Here is a 17,852-nt window from a genome sequence, read left to right as displayed (position 1 = left end):
AAACAGGAAACACAAGACAAGACACATGAGGTCAGTGACACATTTCAGTGGCTTAGTTGTTTTTAAAACAAGCAAAAAGACACTTGAGTCATGTTTTCATAGACATTCATTTATTTACAGTTTATGTATCAGAGAGAATGTAACACATTTATAGTAAAAAAAATATATACAAAGTTTATATTTAGAGTTTATCTGTAGTCCTGCGGCAGAGGTCACTAAAGATGTACAGGTTATACAGTAGACTTAATACAAACAGCAGCTAGGATGTAGACTCATTTCAACAACCCAGTATTTTACAAATTGAGCCCATGAGGTATGATATGAGGAACTATTTTGGACACAGTCTGCAGTCGATGCAACAATGTCCAATGCTCTTCCAATTGGATACCACGTCCATTTATTTACAGTGCGATTGAGCCAATATCTGGACTCCAAAGAAAATTAAAAGAAACTAATAAACTCAAAGGGACTCATTATCTTGCACTCCAACACAATGCAGTACAGTAAGTAGTGATATAAGAACTGATTGCTCCATACAAACCTGTTTCCTGTCACCCGGAGCCTTAGCTTTATGCACACCAAGCCAAGGCTCCGCCCCGTGTTTCAGGTAGGAATAAAATACACTCAACACGTGTGACTCTGTGTCAAAATCAGAGATAAAATAAGGCAAAATAAAATACACATTTTGGCCCCAACAAAGACAAACAACAACAAGCGTTTTTCCACCTCAGGAACTTTACCCCGGATCTAGGGACTTTATCCCTGAGCTACGTGCGTTTCGACCGGAGGAACCAGGGTCTAAATTTAGTTCAGGGGTAGATAATCCCTCCCCCCCCTCTGAATAGCCCCTGCTTGAGGGGTAGTACTTTTCAAAAGTCCTGGAACTTTCAGTTAACAGTTACTGTGTTTGTGGAGTTAACCCAGTTGTTGAAACCCAGGGGGAGTACCTGGGAATGCTTACTAGTTTAGTGTTTTGTTAAGATTTCCAATATTACTTAATATAATTTTTTTTCCCCCATACATCATTGGCCTGATTTGCAAAATCTACCCGGGACTTCAGCCCACGGTCGAAACGCAGACAACAATGGGGGCACAGGAACCTTTTAGTTCAGAGGAAAGTAGTTCTGGGGGCTACTAACAACCACCAAAATTGAACAGGTAAAAACAGGCTAAATTCCTCCCTGGTTAACACGTTAAGAAATAATAACCAGAGTTCAGGAAAACCACTGAATACACACACTGTCTCCTAAATTAAATATGTTTTAAAGTACATTTTTGATTGGGGAGAAACTTTAAAGACAAGAAATGCATGACGAGAGTGGCAGCGCTCATAAACATGCAACAAAGGACGCTCTCATTTTTTATTTCAACCTTCAGGTTTTCAGATTAATTGAATCATGCTCAAGCTAAGGGCTTTTATAGACACTCTGAAAACAATAAGAAGGAAAGGAGACAGAAGGGTTGAGCTGCAGGTGATGAAATTAAACACACACGCACACATTAAGTGATGAGAGACTTTCCCAAAGCGTCAAATTAAAGCTGATGGCCATAGAAACCTTGTAATCACGTGTGGTGCCAATTTGCTGCAGAGGGGAAGAAGGAAGAGCAGAGGAGCAGATGTGTGCCAGAATACCTTAGGTTGATTTCTTAATAGCTTAATGAGTCCATTCATGCAGCACATGCATACCAACATGCTGTCAGCATGCCACGCCAGACACCGCAAGTCTTTGGGCACCTGTCATACAAACATGAGATGTTTGGCCTACATATTTCTTTGTTAAAGTCACTCTGCTAACAATTTGATGCTTTGTTATGGTTTGTTGTGACGATTTCCTTCCTTGTGAGAAATAATGGAAACTTACTTTACAAGATAACACAGTCATGAAAGTGCTGACAGTTCTTATTCCTTATTTCATTTGTGTTTGCTTTCTTAGGGTCTTATGGGACTGCACCAGACTGCTCAGCTGGCTAAACTTCACAGCTGTGGCCATGCACACTCTCAGTTAATTACAAGACTGTTGCTTCAGTATGACTGCACAGTCAGCAGGTTCACTCCATGCTGGCTGTGAGGGGAGGGTTAACTGGGCCCCCAAAGTTCCCTCTTATTATCTGAAGTCAAATACTGAATACCGTTCTCATCTACTAAGTAAAAATACACTTCTTTAGGTGAGATATTCAGCTTAAAGACAGAAGATCAAGCACAGAAAGTACATTGGTAACCATAAATCACAGTGGCATTGAAGATTAATGTTTGTGTCTTCAGCACGTTTGCTTTTTGCATCTTCACTGCAAAATTCAGCCATCAAAAATAGGCCTGTAAAAGAAATAAAAACTTTATCATTTTGGCTTCACGGAGAGTAAAAGTAAGGAGGTGAAACTTCCTTTTTTAACACCTTTATCTGCAAAAAAGAACATTCTGTACCTGCTCTAGATCGTTGTCTTCTTCAATACGGAGGGCAAGCTCCTCTTTCTCCTTCTCTACCTGCAGACAAGAAAGTAAATGTACATTTGAGTGTCACCAAGAAATCACTATGTTTGTTTTTTTACTGCTAACTTACACTGATTTTGTAACTTTACAGCTGTATCTTGCAGAACTATTACAAAAACACAGTATTATGGATGGATATAATGGCATTTTAGTTTGTAATTTTGTGGAAAACAGATTCCATTTTTGATGACTCATCCTGTGCTCATAGGAATAATTAATTTTGCATCAAATTAAACTTTAAACATATTTTATTTCCCTTCCTCGTGGTAAGCAGGACCTTGAAGTTAGCCGGAGGTTATGGCTTGTATAGTGATTTAATCATTTCAACTGGGTTTTTTTTACCAGCTCTTCTGGCTGCTGTAAAAGCCAATTCATTATTACAACAAGTCCCTTAGTACCGTCCTATTGTTAAAGAACTCACAAGTATGCAACTCACATTTCATTCTGTTTCGGTTTCATGCCAGCTTAAAAATCAAGACATGCACACAAAAAACAGACTGTATAAGAGGCGGATTTAAGTAAGTCTCATTCGTTCGTGGACCGGATTTTAAACTTCCAGTTTGGCATATTTGCCTTGTTGTTTTAGCGAGGAGTAATCACATGTTGAACAAAGGCACAACACACCTCTATCATGATTGGCAGGTTGCAAAAGCACCTTGTCAATCACAAGATATCAAAGCATTAAAGGGATAGGGTTCCCTTGGTTTTGTAAGTGGGTTGAATGAGGTTCTTGTTCATAGTAAGCGTATTACATACAGGAGATGCCTGTCATTGAGGAACAGGCTGAAGAACAGCATGTGAGTTTGGCTGTACACCGCTGCAAATGAGGCCAGATGTATTTTGAGGTCACATATTTTAGCTCATTTGATCAAATTCTAACCCCAATACCAATATCAGTGTAAGTAAATACTATTTGTACATTAACACCCTAAGCTACTTCATTTGGCACTGTTTTGCAGTTGTAACAACTTAGTCTCCCTCCACCTGCAGCCCATTGATCAGCTGTTTGGTCTGCTGGAGCTTCGTGATTATTGGCAGCAATAATGACACGCTGTTGGGTGTTGAGGCAGTGGCGGTTCTAGACCAATGGGAGGGCAGTCTGGGCCAAGGGTGTTGTCAGAGGGACACATTCAAACCTGACAAAAGAGACTAAGAAGGGCGAGGACTGTCTGAGAACAAACTGGCAAAATATCAGTGCATCCCTATATACTAGACATATATACTACTGTGTACTATATCAAAATGCAGACTGACAGCCGCTGTTTGGCTGTTTACACTCAACATGAGTGTAGTGTGCAGTACTAATAATGGTTGTCCATTTCAAGCTGCAGGACTTCAGTGCGGGTTCTCAATGATCTAGTTCTGAGGGCAGGTGATGAACATGTTGACTTCACTTTTGTAATGACTTAGAACTGGGTAACGCTAAGCAGACATAATTTGGCATTGTTTTAATAGCTATTAAAAATGCATAGTATCTTCTCAGCTAACAGTGCATATTCAATCTGTTAATTATTACATGGATAGAGCTGTCCCAATAACAGAATTTCAGAAAAAATTTAACAATAATAACTCCTGCTTTGACACAGTGGAGCTGCTGTGAACATCACTTAATGCAGTGTGAATGTGAATTGTAAGCATCACACAGAGCATCTTAAATGCAGCATGACCTTGTTTGACCCGTAACTGTGTTGGATTATTTTACGTGTCATATCGACCTTGTTGAACCAGATAAGATGACGAAAGCTCAGGAAGGAATGTGTGACTAATAAGAAGATCTTGCTCTTCTGCTCTTCTTAATCCATTCATAGAGCTCTCCAAACACAGTCAGTGTTTAGATATGATATAGGTAAAATATTTGTATGATTCCATTGTTTCATTCTGTTTCATACCCACCTTTGTCAAGTCTTGCTTTTCTCTGGAGTGTTGTGCAGCAAACAGAACGGCATCATGGACAGAAAGGAACAGATTACTGCTGGCAATGTTCCCGTCATCAAATGCTCCTCCAGCCTTCAGTTCCTCATACACTTGGGCTGCAGGCGGGACAACAATAAATACCACACAGGGAGTGGATCACAATAAAACAAGTGGTTTCAACTTGACATGTCTGTGTTGTGTCAGGAGAATAAAGTGGTTAAAAATCTGTGTTTGCAAGAGAAGTATTCTGCTTAAGGGTTATTAATTACAAAAATACAGTTACTCTGGATCATTTCATTACCTTATGGGAAATAAAAAACTTGTGCACACATAGACAACTGTTAACACATTAAATCTTTAACTTGTAGTTGTATTTTCTTTATAGCAGTGCCCTCAATATATCTTACAGACTTTATGTTGAGTAAATGACTTGTTCTCTGTTACATCTACTGTATATCTTACCTTGAATATTGGCCAGGTATAGTTTAATGCCCAGCGTTGTGTAACTTGAGTTCATCTGTGTGGGAGGAAAATAAAATAAAGTGTTCACAGATTCAAAGTTTAAAAGGTTCAGTAAATGAGACCAGGGTTCAATCAAATAACCACTCATTCAAAAAAGAGTTCACATTAGCTAAATATAATTTTAATGTCAGCTGAAGCCAAACATTAGCTCGGGAATTCTAGCTAACAGTACCTGTAAACCTAACTTTTCACATTCTATTTAAAATAAAACAATTAAATATGTATGTTTTTAACTGTGAAGTGTAGTCTAACTCTTTTATTTAAAGCTGCTTTATGAATTTGCACTCTCAGTTATTAGTAAATAAATTTTGATTCAGGAATCAAGCTAGCCCGAGCTAATTAACATTAGCCATGTCAGTCAGTCAATTACACTACATGATTTGAAGGTAATACATCATTTTACTCCATGTCAGCATAAATATAGCTGAGGAAATAGACACATTTGTATTCATATAAAGACAATATTAACCGTTATTATTTCTGTAATTATAATTTTTTCAAATCAATCAAAAAATCTAAACTCCGGCAAATGGAAGTCGTGTTTTTAAGTCATGGGTAGGATAGGCTTGGCATTCAACTAGTAACTGAATGGGAACAAGGCAAATGCAACATGGATGCCGTGCTATCACATTCACATTAGCCACAGGATAACTTGAACAGATGCAAGTTGACATGCTTGCTTTTGCCAGCCATTTGTTTATAGTGGAATCCACTGGTACTACGAACTGGCTTCTAACCTTCATCAACACTTTGATGCCTGTCAGGTCTATGAAGCAGACTCCTGCCAAGTCAAGGATGAGGGTGTGGAAGGGTAACTCCGGGTCAGGCACGTTCTCACTCAGCTCAGTTTCACTAAAACCCAAGTTGTCATAGAAGACAGGAAGCACTGGTATGTCGAGACTGCCATCTTTAGTATCAATGTCCTTTTGTAGGTCAAGTCGAGATATAGTCTAGATTAAGAGGGAATATAAAGACAAAGAAATCGTCACATGTTGTATTCAGATACTCTTCACTGTGATTAACAGAAAATATTGATAATAGAACTGGACCCATGAGAGAGCTTTGTGTCAGCTCTGGGATCAGTAATCTCACCTGAACTGTCACCTCAAGCGAAGAGCTTTGATTCTTCTTTCTCATCTCTTTGTCCTTCTTCTCCTGTTTTGCTTTTTTCTTCAGTTCTTTCTCCAACACCTTCCGCCTGGCCACGAGGAGTTTGCCAGGATCCAGCCCGGTCTAAACATGAACATGCTTTTGCTTAAACCACATATCATAAATTTGACCAACCTCAAACAGCTATGAGGGACTTTTATTTTGACAGTCCCATTTGACAAAGCAGTACATTCTGTGTCTTTGCTGATTTTCCATTGAATATGCTCATGTAGAAATATCCAAGGAAAAAAATCTCATCTTTCTTCCTTTTAGCTGGCTAATAAACATGCTTTTACTGTGAAACTTTGCAAGGAAAAATGTAAGCAGATGTTTTCAGGCTGCATGCTTTCAATCACTTCCTCTGAATCTGCCCTCACGACTACCATGGCAGGCGTTAAAAACATACACACACATACAGGAAAGGCCATCCCATAACTGAAAGGCCGGTTTGCTCTTTTTATCACTTAAGAAATATCGCCAAACTCAGACCTTTTGTGTCCATAACTGAGCTGGAAATGATTATACATGCTTTTGTGTCATCTCGCTTGGATTATTGTAATTCTCTCTTTACATGTCTTAGCAATGCATCCTTGAACCACCTACAAGTGGTCCAAAATCCTGCTGCTAAGCTGTTGACCAAATCATCTAGGAGATCTCATGTTACACCGTTTGAACTGGCTTCCAGTTAAATGTAGGATCCAGTTTAAAATTCTTGTTGTTGTGTACAGAGCGCTCAATGGTCAGGCTCCAGTCTACATTAGGGAGCTGCTGAAGCATTATAACTCCAGCAGGACTCTGAGGTCCTCTGATCAGGGCTTATTAGTTGTGTCTCGTACCAGGTTAAAAGCTAAAGGGGACTGTGCTTTCCAGGTTGTTGGTCCTAAACTCTGGAACAGTCTCCCCTGGAACTCAGAACTGTGGAAACTGTTGACAGGTTCAAAAAGCAATTGAAGACCTGTTTGATTTAATTTAAATCTCTGTTTTGCCTTTTAATGTTTTCTATTGCTGTTGTTGTAAAGCACCTTGTGACTTATGTTCTTGAGAGGTGTTCTATAATTAAATCTTACTTACTTACTTATTCACTTTAGAAATTATGGCAAAATAAGAGCCTTTCATTGCAGATAAAAACACCTTGTAGGTGGTCATCATGACAGAAACTCTACTGTACCTTTTTGATGACTCTTTGGCGAAAAATTTCAGCATTCGCAAAGTATAGTGGCGAGCAGTAGTTCAATATTTTTATGCCTTGAATGGAATTGACCTGCAGAGGAGAGAGGAAAAAATAAGATTAAATTCCCCTCCTGGTATGCAGAGAAAAAAATCCAGAAAGTTTTCCTTTAAATACCTTGCTGTACACCTTTGGATTCTTGTAGATATCTGTAGCCTCAATCTGAACCAACGCTGACCCGTTACGACTACAAAGAAAACATTATTAAATAGAGCACCACATCACTACACTTAACATTCTGCGGCATTGTCTTTCGTGGAATTCACTCACAGCTGTGTCCTGAATATGACGACTAGGATTGAAAAGCCAACTCCGACAGCAACGCCATAAGGCAAGCCAAGCAAGAATGTGGCCAAGAATGTCACAACCCACACACACTGGAGACAAAAGAACAACAGACTTAGATCAAGTATGTGGAAATGAAAACATTGCATTGTGCTGCAATATTGCATCCAAGGCTTACACAGTCTGCTTTGCTCTTTTTCCATAAGTAGTAGGGGTCAGAGAGCTGCAGGAGTGGGATCTTCAGGTTGACTGCAATCAAGGCTCCAAGCACTGACTGCAGAAACAATGTTATAGTGGTAAGTGACAATGCATACATGCTTCTCTTATCTCTTTAAGTATCATTCTCCTTTGTATACTTACTTTTGGAAGCGGCCTCAGGTAGACGCCCAATGCAAGCAGCGTAACCAATACGACCATCATCACACTGAAACTGGCAAACTACAAGAAGGCAGCAACAGACGTCAACTTTGAGATATTGCTTCCTTGTAGTCCATTCCATTTTTTCAACTAGAGGTGCTCTTAATGAAAAAAACTACTTTTGAGAAGGATTACAATAAGCAAGTCCCTCACCTGTGATTTTCCACCTGCGCTGTCAACAGCCATGGTTACACTCAGGGCACAGCAGATGGTGTGGATTTTAAAGAAGGACCCGAAGAAGTTGCTGCAGCCGAGAGCCAACATTTCCTGTAATATTAACATTCATGCGTGTTTAGAATAAGGAATGATGAACAAGTTAAGAGCAAGCAAAGAGAAGCAGTTTTGCTACCTGGTTAGCATCCACATCGTAGCCATGCTTGGTTGCGAGTGTCCTGGCAATAGCCAAGTTGATGATGTAGCCCACGATTGCCAGAGAGAAAGCTGTGCTCAACATGTCTGCCCATTGACTCACTTTTGGTAGGACTGGTGATGGGAATCTGGTCAATAGAGAAGAAATATACAGTATGTACATCGCAAATGAAAAGAAAAGAAAGCTAAAATTGTATTTACATGGCAGCAACTTTCCCTTAAACTTCAGGCACAGGTTGGGAAACTCAAAGCATTGATTGATTTACCATTGACTGTATATTTATATGGACACTGTGCCTCCATGTCCACCCATTGTGAGATGTGAAGCCAAAATATAGACTCAATGAGTGCTGATGTATTGTGAGCAAATCCACCATTACCGTTAGCTAGAGAACATTCAAGTTTAAGTTAGTTTGATAACCCTGTTTGCTAGGAATCTGGTTGATAGCTGCTGCAGCGTAAGCCACTTTACGTCAAGTCAAGTCAAATTTATTTATAAAGCACATTTAGAAACACAGCAGAAGCTGACCAAAGTGCTATACAATACATACAAAAAGAGACAAACAGACAACAAGGAAAGCACATCATTCGGGATTGAAGCCTATTCGGGGCTAGAGGACTCAAATGCTAAAATATAAAAGTGTGTTTCGAGGCGAGCCTTAAAAGAGTCGACAGAGGGCGCGGCCCTGATTGAGGAGGGGAGGCTGTTCCAAAGACGCAGGGCCTTGACACTAAAAGCGTGGTCACCCTTCAGTTTATACTTTGACCTGGAAACTGCCAGGAGACCCGTGTCAGAAGACCTCAGGTTTTGTAAGGGCTCAGGAGGTCAATTATATAAAGTGGGGCGAGACCATTCAGAACTTTGAAAACAAAAAGCAAAATTGAAAATCAATTCTAAAGTGAATTGGAAGCCAGTGGAGGAAAGCCAAGATGGGGCTGATGTGATCCCTCTTCCCTTAAGCTAACGTAAGTGTTGATAGTGTTTTCAAATATGTTTCTTTAAGTTAAAACCATAGCCCTGTGTCACTTACCATGATTTATGAGCCATTCAAAGGCAGGAAATTATAGCATTTTATTTATTTACATTCCTAATGTTAATATGTTTTGCTAACCTAGACCACCACAGCAATATGCATGGTTATTTTAATTTCAGAATTCTAGACTCAAACTCCAATTTTAAGACTTAAGTCCAGATTTTCTTACTTATTCATATGATTTTATAGTTTGTATTGGTTGATTGTTTTCTGATATGACTTTTAAATGGAACCTTTAGCACTTTTATCATTTCATGTCTATTGATTTTATCATTTATATTGTTGTATTAGTCTAAGGATATTTTAGTATGTTTAGCACATTAAGTAGTTTGTTCTGTCTTGTAATTCTGTAATGACCCAGCGTCTCACTGGCTGCAAAACAAGTTTACTTATGGGTACAAATAAATGAACCTGAACCTGAGCTTCTCACACTGTGCGTGACCAGAGAGGAAGAGCGGCCCTGTGAATATGCAGAATGCTTACCCCAAAGGAATTTGTCCAACGATGTCCATGTGGTAGGTCTCAGGAAGATTCAAAGAGCCTGAGATCGCTGTGGCTGCAACCACCTGCAGGAAAAAAGAGATCAACCACTATTATAGACTTCTACTACCATCCACCTGTCTACAAATGAGGACTGAGCAACAGCTACAAGATAAAATGAAAGAAATGACCAACTCCTTACAACAATGATCTCCACAGGTATGGGAAAGGGCAGCTTGTGGCGGTAGCGTGTATTTAGCTCCTTCACCACGATGAGGATGACGATGCTGACCAGAGCAAATATCAAAGATGCGATGTTGGTGTCAGGAAGATTGTGGATGATGTCTATGAGCCTCTGCGACAAAAAGAAAAGATGAGTGAGACTAGGATGGGTGCTAGAAAATTAACATACAAGAGTTTTTGGTAGACTTTGACCAATGACCGTATGAAAGACTGACTCACGTATATAATGGCCAGCGGACCACTATGAGGTGAAACATTGACATCAAAGATGTATTTGAGCAGTGAGATGAGAACTTGAAGTGATGCAGCCGTCATGAAGCCTCTGATGAAGGACTCTGACAGATAGATTGCTACAAACCCAAACTGCATGAAGGCAAGGCAAATCTATGTGGACAGAAGAAGGATTTAATGTGTCACTTTTTTGTCACATTTATTTTATTTCTGTCAGATTTCACTTCGACTGTGGAGCTATGAGTACCTGTATGATTGCTGTGAGACAAGCCAGAGTTGCAGATATCCCCAGTCGAACCTCATCCATCCTGTCAGTGTCCACTACTGTAGCATTAAGAGTGGCATTGAAATAACTGAAGTCTGACTCTGGGGCCAGCCTCAGACACTCAACTCCAACCATGAGGCTGAGGACAGCAAATGTACCTAGATGTAGAAAGAAATGTGTCACATCTTTTTTCTTCACTGCATAGCAGGCAGAGTCAGGCAGCTGATCTGCGCTGTGCAGCTCTGGCAACTTATCACTGTCATCATATAAAATCGCTGCAGATAAATCATTCTGATTTACCTGGGACCATCTGGGGAGCAGTGCCCATAAAGAAAAATGGGATGAGGGGGAAGAAAGAGGAATAGAGCCCGTTGACAGGAGGGAGATTTGCCAGCAGGGCAAATGCCATGCCTGAAAAAAAACAGAAACCTCTTTACAACCGTCACATAAACCATGGTGGTGTTACAATAGATACAAAAAAACCTGCTTTGTTGAAGGAGCCAGCACTGCAGCATGGAGCATTAGTCAGAGGGTTTTATACAGATGCATTAAAAGAGGAGATTGAGCTGACCTTGGGGAACCTGAATGGTGCCGGCGCTGACCCCGCCGATGACATCATACAGCAGGTTTTCTTTCACTTTGTACTTCGGGAGCCAGCTCAGTACGGGCAGATGTCTGAATAACAAGCCTTTCAGTCTCTTCACAGAGCATCTGACACAGACAAACAAGAAGAGAGAGAACAAGAGAAATGTCTTTGAAGAGCTCAGCTTTTCCTGTTGTTAGTCCATAACACCTCTGAACGTCACATGGAGCCATAGCTACAGGGCTCCTCTCCATTTGATCACAACACAAAAGCTTCTCAGAGGTGGAGAATGTGTGATATGAAGACATGTAGTTCATGCTGACTGTGTGGAGAGATTGTGATTCTGTACCTGAAGTGTTTCTTCACTCTCTCACCGACAGGGAATTGTCGAGTCTTCTTGTCAAACTCTCTGTCAAAGTCTGGGAGGTTATAAGCCGGTCTGTCAATCACGTAACGTGGACGGTTCTCAGGCATGGCTATGACATATATTGAAGCATATTGAGACAACAGAAAACTCACTTTATGTTCCCAAGTTGCAGTAAAGGAAATATGATCTGACAACTCCACAAACACATCCATCAGCTCAGTAAGTTGTGTATTGAATGTCAAATATCTTTCAGACAGGCAGAAAATGTGTTTTTATTCAGGTATCGTCAGGGTAATATTACTCAGGGCTCCTGTGAGGAGTTTTTAGCTGCTTATGAAACAGACTGAAATTAGACAGGCTTCCTTTTTATGACCGAAAGAAGCAAACAAGACCATTAACAAGAAGAGTGAGTATCTCCATAAAGGTACTTTAATGTCTCAAATCACAGGCAGGGAGTGTGTCAGAAAGAATGATTCACTGCATGACGCTGGCACACTGGCACAGACTTGTTTTATGCTAAAAGACTAAAAGACAGAAGGATGACTTTTTTTTTCCAAGAAACACGAGTAGGGCGTATCCAGAGAGGTGGCACTGCCCCCCCCCCACCCCCTTTGATATCTGATTGGCCAATCCAAAATCCTCTGCTAATAGCTTTTTGCATTGTCAGAGGTGAGACTAATGTTAGAATGAACTACTTGACACGTACTGCAACAAGCTGGCAGTGGCTTTTAATGCATTTCATTTCATGTAGCACATTTTATCACTATCTTAAATTGTTAGATTTATGGAAGGAAGATAAACATGTCACTCTGTTGTTTCTTTTTAATGTCAAAATATCATACACAGAAATATTATTTGTATTTTTTTATTTTTTTATTTAACCTTTATTTAACCAGATGAGACCAATTGAGATCAAGACCTCATTTACAAGGGCGACCTGGCCAAGAGGTCAGCAGCACACGTCAAAATAAATAGCACAACCCAACAGCATGGAGCATATGTACAGACCATATGTAGACACAATCAATAATTTAAAAGTGTGACTAATTTGCAAATAAAGTGCAATTTGTGATTACAAAAACAACATTTAAAACCACAGGCACTCTTCTGAGGTCTGTCTTTCATTTAAGATGGAGCCATTGGCGTCAAGTGAGATAAGATCAAACCATTTCAAGTCCAATTAACAGCTGTACAGTACTTTAATGATAGTAGTTATCATAGATAGTGAAGAAAAAGAAGGTTAATGCTTTAATTTGTGTTTGTTTGCATGGCCTGTGAGCACATGTAACTTGGCCACCCCTGTCCATGTCTGTGTCCTAGTTTTTCTACCCCCAAAAAATCAACATCTGAACATGCCCCTGGTCCTAAGGGAAAAGAGTTGTGGAATGTTATACTTATAAGGTTGCTATTTAATGCTGTGATAAAGTGCAGTGTCATTTTCATTTTGCATGGCTTTGATATGAAATTGAACGTGAAAGGATTAAAATAATGAACTAGTCTATATCAGGTAATGTTTTATAAGAAATTGAATTCATCCTTTGGTAAAAATATGCAACTTAATTTGGAAATGGTGTTTCTATGTAATATCTGAAAGCTTAAAATAACTTAAAATAAAAAGGGTTGAATTTATGCCAAAACGTTTAGGTTACTTTTTAAAGTTTCCAGAAGATTCAAGAAGAAATGCTCTTAAAAAAAGAGCATTTTTACACACCAGTATGTATACAGTCATTCACGATCAACAATCTTATATTCTGCAAACATTTTAGGTCTTAATAAAATTGCCTTACTCATCACCCTAGTTAAAACATTTAATTTTAGTAGTACATCAGGAAGCTCTAATTATCTCTGTTAGTATAAAAGATTAGAGTATAGAAAGAGAGCACTGACCTGGTCACTGAAGTACGTCTGCCAGCACTCGGCCCAGATTTGTGAATTGCATGTTTGATTCCTTTCTAAGGTTAGACTCAGTGCCCTCTACACCTTATGGGTGGAGCTACGCTTCAAAACTTTTTTAGAACTTCAGTGCATCATGCAACTCAAGAATGTCTGAATGACCTACTGTTGATTCACAAGAGAAGACATCATGCTGAAATTAAGAATCAGTTCAACTTTAATGGGATCAGTTTCTTTATGCATGTAGCATTCACGCATTCATTCTCTCATTGACAAAATCAATTAGACATGGTAAAAGGTAGACATAAGCAACAGCTGGAACTACATTGTTAAGCCTAGTCTATTCTGACTTACATGAATCCAACTAACTGTTAAATCAATGATACATATAAATAGTGTTCTATCATTAAAAAGGGTGATAACATGATGAAAAGATGTAAAAACGACACGACCCCCCCTCCCCTCCCCTTTGTAACAGGATTTGTGTGCAAAACAAGGGTGTCATTATCAAAGACTAAAGTGCAATCATCAATCAAATCCATTTGTTTCTCATGGGAGGAATGTAAGAATTTTCCAACTGATGCTTTCTTGACAGAAAACAAGGGATGTCTCCCTCTGGTGGATGAAAAGATAAACAGCACAATTTCTACAGGACCTGATTTTCTTCAGTTTGTTTGAAGAAAATAAGGCATGAGGAGATTATGAAGGAAGGACAAAAACTGTGACTTTAAAAAAAAACAATCCTCAAAGTGCTTCAAGACATTAGAATGAGCTGAGATTGATTACATGGAGAGTAAGACAGTGAGAAATGACAAGTCCGAGGTTAAAAACTGCAACTATGAAAAAGCTCATTTGGGTAAAAACATTCAAGCACCTCAGTAAACGAGGTTAATCTAGCCTGATCGGGGAAGTCTCAGGAAAGAGGTTTTAAGTTTGGTTCTAAAGAGTTTAGCTTTGAGCATGTTTTTTCTTTCACTTTTACAACCTATCATTAGATTAAAAGCCTGTTTTGGTGATTTTTGCAGAGGAGTTAGTTGATAAACAAACAAACCAAGATAAAACCTGATGGAAAATCCCCTCCATAATCACTACAAGCACTTCCTTCTAAAGCAGCAGAGGTTTAGACTTACAGAAATACTATGTGGGCCATACAAAGTAGTGGAACAGGAAACAATACAAATACAGAGCTTGTTAAACAAGTGCAACTCCATGTGGTGAAAGTCAGATGACTTTTAAATCTAGCCATATCTGCTTTCCCCCCTCTCTTTGTTACCAAAGCTTTTTACCAGCTCCAGCAGGCAGCTTAAAACCCTCAAAGTCCATTGTGGCCTAAAAAAATCTGCACTGACTAGAAGTCGCTGAGGATGCTGATGTCTGCAAACTCCTGGCGATATCTGTGAGAGTACAGAGACAAGAGGAAGGCCCATTTGAGAGTGAGGAAGCTCCACACGCAGGCCAGGTAGAGGCTTTTGGGGTCAGTGGGAGCTGGAAGACAGAAGACACAGAGATGAAAACAAATCCATCGAGTCAAAAGGCATATCTGTTGCTCATGACACATATTTTCTCAACTGTTCTGCTGATGATCAATAATTCAATCTAAATGTAGTGGAGAGTAAAATTCGAGATTACATTGCTCATGTGTGATGGCGAGAGTTAGGAAGGTGATGATGGCGGCCACAGCGACGACAGAGAAGAGCACACCGACGGCGATGAAGAACTTGAGGCCTTTGAGCCAGGTGCGCCAGAAGTCCTGCAGGTACATGATGTGAGTGACAAGAGCCCAGAGCGCCAGAACTCCTGAGGAAAGACAAACACACAAACACACCTTTACTGAGTACATCTTAAAAATCAGGCAAAGCAAAAAGGAACATTTTGGATCCTAAGAAAATAATCAACCTGATTGTTTTGGGAAGTAACTGACTTATTCTCAGTCCAATTGATTAAGTTATTACTTTCTAAAACATCAAGGAAAATGAACCACAGTGTCCTAAAAGCTTCAGATGTCTTCAATTATTATTGTCCATGGATCCGTTGATTTACCATCTTATTGTTTCTGCTCTAACTTTAAAAATAACAGCAGAACTGCTTTATGCTTGTTACAGTTGAACTGCCACACACTTTGTCTCCTCCAGGCTAGAGTACTTTAACACACTTCTCATCAGGATCCCCATCAAGAGCCTCCAGAAGCTCCAATACATCCAAAACAGTGCAGCTAGGATCTTGATGAGAGTGTGCAAATATGAACACATTGCACACATCCTGAAATCTCTACGCTGGCTTCCTACTTCACTCAAGACAGAATGAAAAATCGCCCTTATGACACACCAGTGCATTCATGAGAAGTGATCACCCCACAGACCAACAACTACTGTCTCCATCACCCGAGGACTAAACTCCACACCAGCTATTCCACTCTGTGGCTCCACACCTGTGGAATGCCTTCCCTGACCATCTGAGGGCAACACAGACCACTGAATCCTTTTCTTTAAAAAGGACTTAAAGTCTTTCATTTTCAAAGAGCATTTATTTGTTTTTACTCACATTGTTCTAAAACCAGTTAGCTGTTCTTTGTTGTTTGTTTTTTAAGTTGTGTTTTTTGGGCATTTTTGCCTTTATGACAGGACAGCTGAAGAGAGACAGGAAACATGGGGAGTAGAGAGTGGGGGACGACATGCAGCACATGGTCGCGGCCGGGAATCGAGCCGGCGACCTCTGCGACGAGGGCTATAGCCTCTGTATGTGGGGCACCTAGACCGCTAGGCCGCCAGCGCCCCTGGTTTTGTTTTTAATATTGCTATTTAATTTGTTTTTTTATGCCCTGTCTTGTAGCACTTTGAGATTTGCTTTAAATGTAAAATGTGTGTTTGAATCAAATGTATTATTATTATTAGTAGTAGAAGTAGTAGTAGTAGTACTAGTAAACTATACTCATATCATTCTAATAAATATGTTTTAAAAATATTATTGTATTTTTTAATTATTATTATTATTATTATTATTATTATTATTATTATTATTATTATATTTACACAAATATGATTATATTTCTGTATTATTATCATTATTGTTGTTGTTGTTGTTGTTGTGATATTAACATAAAATATTAGTGTATTTTTTTTTATTATCATTATTATTATCATCATTATTATTATAGCAACACACAATATTAATGTAATGTATTATTATTTTATTTCATTTAATTATTATTATTATTATTATTGTTATTATTATTATTATTAAATGATCACAACATATTATTATTGTCTCTGAGAATAAATTGCAGAACAGATGAACCAGCAAGTTACCTAACATCTCCATTGACAAGATAGTCAACAGTAGAGCACTTTAAAGTGTTTTATACCCCCAAATCCATCTCTCTTTATATATCTTGGTTAAAAGAAATGATAAATAATGTAACATAATGTTATAGATCTGAACCAACAATGTTGTTGTTTACAATATGAAATAAGCTTACAGTCTGAAACATCAATATCAGCCTTGGAAATAAAACATGTGTCAGTTAATGAATCACAAGGAAGTCCACATGATACAAATTAATCACATTGAACATTGAAATGAAATTATAATTCTCAAGGACAGAATGAAAGACATTAATTCACACAGAGGGCGGGGGTAAGCCCCAAATCCTGTCATATGCAGAAATGTGACTTATATTAGAGAATTAGTGCCTCAGACACAGAACAATAAACAACACTCAATAATGTTCTGCAGAGACTTCAGGGACAAGAGAGTGAAACCAAAAGCACAGAGGAATAATGTCAGATATCTTGTATGATACCAGTGCAGGAGGCCTTGTTCTGAGGATGATCCTAAATTAAAGGCACCATCATGTGAAGATGACAAACATTCAACATGTTAAAGCACATTGAACCCTGAGGGTGTGTTTACATACCTGACAGGCCCCCCATCGCTGCTGTCCATGGCTGTTTGTAGGCGATATTCCAGACCAAGAAAGCTGAAAGTCCAACCAGGGTGCCAAAGGTAGCATATCCTATGCTGATGTAAACTCTACTGAATGCCATGGTTTAATTTAACACTGCCTCCTCTGATGTTCCAGACGGAAGAGATAAGAGCACTTATAAAAATAGAAAAAGTGTTACTCGGCTAACAGATTACCGACACATTATGTAACGACTATCCTAGATGACAGGGAAAAACGACTGAGTGAAAGTCCCCCAGGCTGAACGACACCTCCCACTGTGAACACAACTTGCTCTAGAAACAGCTTTGAAGGTAATTGGTGTGCCCGGTGCAGCAAACACACCCCGAGAATCAGAATTAAGCTGTCTTGCTTTGCTAGCTAACAGGCAGAATTACAAGTGTTTATCTTCTACACACCGCAAAGATCTCAAGATGTGAGCGA

General features: G+C 39.2%; 2 protein-coding genes across 2 annotated transcripts; both read right to left on the bottom strand.

Moving 5' to 3' along the window:
* Positions 1 to 138: 138 nt before the first annotated feature.
* Positions 139 to 11,682, bottom strand: LOC117821735 (solute carrier family 26 member 9-like). Its single transcript, XM_034696214.1, has 20 exons — positions 11,558 to 11,682; positions 11,197 to 11,336; positions 10,926 to 11,036; positions 10,608 to 10,783; positions 10,349 to 10,513; positions 10,089 to 10,241; positions 9,890 to 9,972; positions 8,353 to 8,500; positions 8,157 to 8,270; positions 7,947 to 8,024; positions 7,765 to 7,860; positions 7,572 to 7,678; positions 7,419 to 7,488; positions 7,242 to 7,334; positions 6,017 to 6,157; positions 5,662 to 5,874; positions 4,865 to 4,919; positions 4,382 to 4,518; positions 2,423 to 2,482; positions 139 to 2,314 (listed from the first exon to the last, which is right to left on the bottom strand). The coding sequence occupies exons 1-20, from the start codon at positions 11,680 to 11,682 to the stop codon at positions 2,303 to 2,305; spliced, it is 2,277 nt and encodes a 758-aa protein (XP_034552105.1). The 3' UTR covers positions 139 to 2,302.
* Positions 11,683 to 13,662: 1,980 nt separating this feature from the next.
* slc48a1a (solute carrier family 48 member 1a) lies at positions 13,663 to 17,852 on the bottom strand. The gene is made up of 3 exons (XM_034695885.1): positions 17,382 to 17,852; positions 15,098 to 15,265; positions 13,663 to 14,953 (listed from the first exon to the last, which is right to left on the bottom strand). Exons 1-3 carry the CDS (start codon positions 17,509 to 17,511, stop codon positions 14,817 to 14,819), a joined length of 435 nt encoding a protein of 144 aa, XP_034551776.1. The 5' UTR covers positions 17,512 to 17,852; the 3' UTR covers positions 13,663 to 14,816.

This window comes from Notolabrus celidotus, chromosome 11, assembly GCF_009762535.1.
Source record: "Notolabrus celidotus isolate fNotCel1 chromosome 11, fNotCel1.pri, whole genome shotgun sequence".
NCBI classification, from domain to species: Eukaryota; Metazoa; Chordata; class Actinopteri; order Labriformes; family Labridae; genus Notolabrus; species Notolabrus celidotus.
This window is presented reverse-complemented; position numbering and strand designations above follow the sequence as displayed.

Bases quoted from the DNA above. Each gene is read 5' to 3' on its own strand.
- slc48a1a (XM_034695885.1), bottom strand. From the start codon at position 17,511: ATGGCATTCAGTAGAGTTTACATCAGCATAGGATATGCTACCTTTGGC. The intron at 15,266-17,381 runs GTATGTAAACAC...GTCTTTCCTCAG, and splicing joins AGCGATGGGGGGCCTGTCAG to GAGTTCTGGCGCTCTGGGCT. The intron at 14,954-15,097 runs GTAATCTCGAAT...TCTGTCTTCCAG, and splicing joins CGCCATCACACATGAGCAAT to CTCCCACTGACCCCAAAAGC.
- LOC117821735 (XM_034696214.1), bottom strand. From the start codon at position 11,682: ATGCCTGAGAACCGTCCACGTTACGTGATTGACAGACCGGCTTATAAC. The intron at 4,920-5,661 runs GTTAGAAGCCAG...CCTCCCACACAG, and splicing joins GCATCAAAGTGTTGATGAAG to ATGAACTCAAGTTACACAAC. The intron at 4,519-4,864 runs GTAAGATATACA...TCCCGCCTGCAG, and splicing joins ATACCTGGCCAATATTCAAG to CCCAAGTGTATGAGGAACTG.